This window comes from Littorina saxatilis, linkage group LG1, assembly GCF_037325665.1.
Source record: "Littorina saxatilis isolate snail1 linkage group LG1, US_GU_Lsax_2.0, whole genome shotgun sequence".
Lineage (NCBI taxonomy): Eukaryota > Metazoa > Mollusca > Gastropoda > Littorinimorpha > Littorinidae > Littorina > Littorina saxatilis.
In genome coordinates this window covers 52,969,703-52,976,751 of record NC_090245.1, presented here as the reverse complement: position 1 = coordinate 52,976,751, position 7,049 = coordinate 52,969,703, and the positions used below count along the sequence as shown (strand labels likewise).

Sequence of the window (7,049 nt, the reverse complement as noted above, 5' to 3'; positions counted from 1 at the left end):
AAGTATTTTTTAGGTATTTACCTGTTGGACTGGTTTTGCTGACCAAACCAGGCAGCCAGCTATAGCTGTGAACATTTTTGTGTAAATCATGAATCTTGTGTTGCATGCTTTTTACATTTAGTCAAGTTATTACTAAATGTTTTAACATAGAGGGGGGAATCGAGACGAGGGTCGTGGTGTATGTGTGTGTGTGTGTGTGTGTGTGTGTGTGTGCGTGCGTGCGTGTAGAGCGATTCAGACCAAACTACTGGACCGATCTTTATGAAATTTGACATGAGAGTTCCTGGGTATGATATCCCCATACGTTTTTTTCATTTTTTTGATAAATGTCTTTGATGACGTCATATCCGGCTTTTCGTGAAAGTTGAGGCGGCACTGTCACGCCCTCATTTTTTAACCAAATTGGTTGAAATTTTGGTCAAGTAATGTTCGACGAAGCCCGGACTTCGGTATTGCATTTCAGCTTGGTGGCTTAAAATTTAATTAATGACTTTGGTCATTAAAAATCTGAAAATTGTAAAAAATAATAATTTTTTTATAAAACTATCCAAATTTACGTTCGTCTTATTCTCCATCATTTGCTGATTCCAAAAACATATAAATATGTTATATTTGGATCAAAAACAAGCTCTGAAAATTAAATATATAAAAATTATTATCAAAATTAAATTTTCGAAATCAATTTAAAAACACTTTCATCTTATTCCTTGTCGGTTCCTGATTCCAAAAACATATAGATATGATATGTTTGGATTAAAAACACGCTCAGAAAGTTAAAACGAAGAGAGGTACAGAAAAGCGTGCTATCCTTCTTAGCGCAACTACTACCCCGCTCTTCTTGTCAATTTCACTGCCTATGCCGTGAGCGGTGGACTGACGATGCTACGAGTATACGGTCTTGCTGCGTTGCATTGCGTTCAGTTTCATTCTGTGAGTTCGACAGCTACTTGACTAAATGTTGTATTTTCGCCTTACGCGACTTGTTTGTTGTTGTTATTTTGAAATGTGAACAGTTTTCTGATATAAGATTTTACCTTGAGTTAGACTAGAATACCTCACTTGAGCGAAACCAAGTCTAGCGCAGCAGACCGAACTGGCACGTCACTCACAGCGATAAAAAACGTGCCAGTTCAGTCCACAGAACTTATAATATAAGTTCTGTGGTTCAGTCTCCTGCGCTGGACGGCTGGGTTTTGATGTTGGAAGACCTGTTTTTCGTAATTGTTTCGCGTTCACATTTCCATACCACCCAAGCGCGTTGTTGCTTTTGTACCAAAATTGATCCCTAATTGTAATATTCATTTGTGTTGAAGTGTGCAAAATGCAGAATTTTTGCAACTTTACTGAAAAGAGTTATTACAGTTTAATCATGGACTGGGTGGCCGAGTGGTAACGCACTTGCGCTCGGAATCGAGAGGTTGCGTGTTCGACCCTGGGTCGGGCCGCTATTTTCTCCCCCCTTTCCTAACCTAGATGGTGGGTTCAAGTGCTAGTCTTTCGGATGAGACGAAAAACCGAGGTCCCTTCGTGTACACTATATTGGGGTGTGCACGTTAAAGATCCCACGATTGACAAAAGGGTCTTTCCTGGCAAAATTGTATAGGCATAGATAAAAATGTCCATCAAATACCCGTGTGACTTGGAATAAAGGCCGCGAAAGGTGAACATTCGCCTAACAGGCTTGAGGTTTGCTGGTCGATGTGAATGCGTGATATATTGTGTAAAAAATTCCATCTCACACGGCATAAAGCGCTTTGAACTTCGGATAAGGCGCTATATAAATAAATAAAGAAAAAAAATTAAAAAAAATAAAAAAAAATCAAACTTTTCTGCTTTGAAAGTTCTAGGTCGTCCAAAAAAAAACCTCATCAAAACGTGACGCCATGATATTTTACACACTCTTTTGCAATTGTATTAACACTATTCATGTCAAATTTAAAAGCAATACAACAAGCTATTCCCAAACTATACGGGGTTTTTACCCACATAGCACACACAAAATTACGCGAAATCAAGCCTTTTACGGCTCAGTTCTGACGAGGCTGACACCAGTCTTTCTCAAAATGGCAAAACAACACTGCTGGGCACAAACAATGAACCAAATCAATTTGTGTGGGTAGAAAAAGAGTTGTTCTTCAATTTGAGATCAAAAACAGGGTCACTCTTGCTTACTTTTTAATTTTTTGGTGTATTTTAGTGTTTGCAAATTTGCTTTTGCGAATTTGATTTTGGGGGGTGTCCCACTAGGTCTCCGGTACACTGCATAAGCACTACTTGATGATAAATGAAACTCTTTGTTTCAAACGGTAGGGGAAAAAATTACCTTTCTGGCAAAATACCTGGTTTTACTATAACTGGCCGCATCACAAAGTCAGTTCTACAGCTAAATGTATGTGTTTAGTTTTTTATGACGATTAGTGTAGATGGATATATTTTATCAGATGAACATTATGAAAATCCAAAAAGAGTTGACATTATGCCAAGGTATGTTTTATAACTGAAAACATTAACAGCTAGGGGGTTAGAATAATCCAATCAAAAGAGGCCTGTGGGCAGAACGGCCCGGAGTTTACGAAACCAAAACTATGCACAGACACAATTTTTGTAAATTTCTCTCATAAAACTTCTTTGACATTGTGTTTGTACCTTAACTCAACAGTAAAGCCAATGAACATGTACGGCTTGTAAGTGTATTAACTATGCCAGTGAATTAACGCACGCGAAGCCAGTTTAAATTGTTGCACAAGAAAATTGGTTGACTCGTTAAAATCAACAAGGGCCGAAGCTGTGTTTTAATAAAAGAAGGGGTACGGACACATGCTTTGTTTGGGCTAAATGTGTTGCAAAGTATTTGAAACGGCAGTATTACTGACTATACAGTCAGTGGTGCCTGTGTAGAAAGGCGAATACCATTTGGACCAGCCATGAGTGTTGAAACATTGCACACGGGGTATTCTTGACTGGCACATTTAAGAAGAAATAATAATGAAAGTAACAACAAACAAAACAATCTGCATGGAAGAGTATACCTCATTTATCTACACTGGCGCTCGATCTTTTCTCCTTTTTACATTTAGTCAAGTTTTGACTAAATGTTTTAACATAGAGGGGGGAATCGAGACGAGGGTCGTGGTGTAATATGTGTGTGTGTGTGTGTGTGTGTGTGTGTGTGTGTGTGTGTGTGTGTGTGTGTGTTTGTGTGTTGTATTTTCGCCTTACGCGACTTGTTTATAAATAGTTGTGTGTGTGTGTGTGTGTGTGTGTGTGTGTGTGTGTGTGTGTGTGTGTGTGTGTGTGTGTGTGTGTGTGTGTGTCGTGTGTGTGTGTGTGTGTAAGAAACGATACTAGTTCCTCGCCACACTCGCCAAATCTAGCGTCTAAGAAACGGAGGACTGGCTGAACAAGAGCAGTACAAAACATTGAAAGGAGGAAGGCATAGAGACTGTGTTCCTCTGCCTGCTTCTGTGATTTAGGTCAGCACGTTTTTCGCCGCGTGGAATTGCGAAGTGTTACCGCACACACGTAGGCAGTCTCCAGTTACGGCAAAGAACAGATCGTTATTATATATATATATATATATATATTTTTTTTTTTTTTTGCCAGTGAGACCAGTGCCCTTGTCAAACAGGCAGCATGACAACCGGCGGAACACCTGCTGCAGACTTGCCCACTACACGATGGCCTCACTGAGGAGCCAGATCTGGGCCCGGCCGGCGGAGGCGGCGACCACGGTGCAAGGGAAGCTATAGCCGGGGCTATGGCAGTCTGGACGACCAACAGCGCACGGCAACATTTGCGCGGAGAACCGGCGTTTCCATCTGAGTGATCGACAAGAAGAAGAAGAAAAAATATATGGAATATATATTTATACTAGATGAATACCCGCTTCGCCGGGTACGGCTGCGCCGGGAAGAAGTCGAGTCGAGCCGAATACCCGGCTGCCGGGTGTACGCCGGCTTTGCCGGCGCACCGCACGGAAGAAGGGAGATAAACGCGGCTGAAAACACTGGAGAAGATAAGGAAGAGTTACTGGGAATGGATCCAGAGAAAAACCAAAATTGGTTCAGCGCTGCGCGCTGAGAGCCCGTGTTGAAATATCTCACCGATGAGGTTGTGTCCGGGGTGTAGCTGAATACGGTCTCCAAATTTGAAAAAGATCCACCGAGAACTTTGGCCGTGCATTGCGGACACACACACACACACACACACACACACACACACACACACACACAGAGACACAAGTCGTATATATATAGATACATATACATATATATATATATATATATATATATATATATAGATACTAGAGGAATAGGCTCAGCTTCGCCGGGGTGAATCGCGAGACAGAGACAGACAGCGTGGCGGTTCACCACAATCACCTTTGAAGGCGAAGTCCTGTCAAAAGGGATTGAGAATTTTAGAGCTTATTTCTAAGCCCTATATTATCTGTTATGGCTTTTCAAATGCCAGAACATACAGACAGACAAAAGCCGCCAGACCCCATCACAAACAGAACTCTACAATCCACAGGTGTTGCCTACACTACACACACACACACACACACACACACACACACACACACACACACACACACACACACACACACACACACACACACACACACACAGAAGCCGTATATATCTATCTATATATATAAATATATAGAGATAGATGACAGTGGATTTTTCGATAAATAGATTCGACCTTTGCACTTTTACAGTGAGGACAACTTACGGGTACATGCAAGGAAAGCCCACAACTTGTAAGGCGAACAACTCTGCAGAGTCTGCTGTGAAGGGCGACGGTAGTCTCCCTGTCACACTCGACCCCCTTTGAATAAACTTTGTCCCCAAAGTTCCGAACCATGGACCCGCCAAGCTTAGGTCCCTCCCAGGTGGAATGGGAACAGCACGAAAATGATTCAGTGGCCTGAACATTTCATGTCGAGTCCCATCGCTGTCGACGACGCCAAATGTAACCGAGTGCAGAAACACCACAAAATGATCACCTTTGAAGGCGAAGTCCACAGTTTTGGCTTCTGGAAGGAAGGCCTGAACATACAGACACACCAAAGCCGCCAGACCACATCACAAACAGAACTCTACAATCCAAAGGTGTTGCCCACACACAAACACACACACACACACACACACACAGAGAAGCCGTATATATAGATGTATATGTATATCTATAAATATATAGAGATAGATGACAGTGTATTTTTCGCGTGGCTATAAATTGATTCGACCTTTTCACTTTTACAGTAAGGACAACTTACGGGTGCAATGAAAGCCGGTTCTGGACAGTGCAGTGACATTCTAAAAATAGTAACGTAGTAACGGGAATATGGATTGACGCCACACGAAGGAAGGGAGATAAACGCTGAAAACACTGGAGAAGATAAGGAAGAGTTACTGGGAATGGATCCAGAGAAAAACCAAAATCGGTTCAGCGGGGCGCGCTGAGAGCACGTGTTGAAATATCTCATCGAGCAGGTTGTGTCCGCGGGGTCTACCTGAATATGCCCACCAAATTTGAAACAGATCCATCGAGAACCTTGGGCGTGCATCGCGGACACACACACACACACACACACACACACACACACACACACACACACACACACACACACACAGACAGACACAAGTCGTATATATATGTATATATATAGATATGTATGTGTGTGCGGCCACTGATGAAGTCACTATGGGACAATAAAGCCGCACAATACAGACACACACAAACACTAAAATAAAGCCATGAACGGTGAAAGTTACAGATTTAAATTCTGATTTAAAGCAAAAATGTTAAAGGCATATGTACGCGCTCCCGTGTTTACAAAGTGTAGTTTGCCCATAATCGATGTCAAACGCACCATAAGACCATGTAATGACGATATGTCACCATGCGCGGACCATATACATGCATTACAGCTTGTTTTAGAGTCTCAAAAACTTTGGATGTAAACAAAGACGCGGAGTTATTTCCCTTGCGTCAACGCTACCTCTGTTGGCAAATCTATAAATAGGACGATCCAGATCAAAATGAAAATTAACATATCTCAACATTGAAGGGGTCCTAGACCACAATATTTTGCAGGGAACTTAATTTAGCATGTCTCCAGCTGTTGGTAAAGCAATTAGCGTGTATAGTCATCGAGTACATATGGCTTTAACAAAATACGATCTAAGGAAGATTTTTTTCTTCTAATTCGGATGAGGTTTTGGGAAGGTTTTGTCTTTTTTGGAGGTTTTCGGTGTTTCGGTTTTTTTTCTGAGAAATCCGGTAGTATCGCCAACTTCCGGTTGCAGAAGACCCATCAGAAAATTTGTCAAAATGAATGTAATTTTAGCAGTCAAGCAGTACGTCAGTAAAATGATCGAAGGATGTGGCGGTGGGATGAAAGTTCTTCTTATGGATAAAGAAACGGTAACTGTCAAATATGATTTACGCATTTGCTTTTGCTTTCGGTACTGCTGCTAACGTCAATCGTTTCACTTACTCTTTTACAGTTGCAGTATGGCAGAATGGAATAGTGTGAATCTGTTAAAAGTTCAGTAGGTTTGGTTTCTTTACTGTGGATGAAAATACAACAACGCCCCCCCCCCCCCCCAACCCGTCACGCCTAAAAAGCAACAACAAGACATAACAACAACATTGTACGGTATGAAATATATCTATACTGCTAGTGCTAGCTCGATCACTTTGAGTTTGACATAAAAAGGCATCCTCCATTTCTGGGAATAATTAACAATATCAGCACTGTAGTGTCTGCTGTAGGAATATATTTTGACTAATATAACCAAAGTACACTTTGGATTGCGCAAGAGACAAGAGCGAGTGAAAGTGAAACCCTACAGTGCATTATCTTTCAAGGTGTAGGCATTGGGCAATGAAATTGACCTAAGCTTTATATTTATACGCACTAGGAGTGTATACAAGATCCTGCCCCCTGTTTACACTCCGGCGTTAACTTCCGGTCGTGAAGCGAGTTTGCTATTCAACACCACTTTGCGATACGATTGCAGAGCTGTTGATTGGAAGTACAA

The 7,049-nt window shown here is 41.6% G+C and overlaps 1 protein-coding gene across 2 annotated transcripts in view; it reads left to right on the top strand.

The window, feature by feature from the left end:
• Window positions 1-6,289: 6,289 nt before the first annotated feature.
• Window positions 6,290-7,049, top strand: part of LOC138973813 (vacuolar protein sorting-associated protein 45-like) — a 48,280-nt gene continuing 47,520 nt past the window's right edge. For both annotated transcript variants that reach the window (XM_070346534.1, XM_070346530.1), the window contains exon 1: window positions 6,290-6,429. In XM_070346534.1, coding sequence (XP_070202635.1) covers window positions 6,337-6,429 — 93 coding nt within the window. In that variant the 5' untranslated portion in view covers window positions 6,290-6,336. The remainder of the gene's footprint in view (window positions 6,430-7,049) is intronic.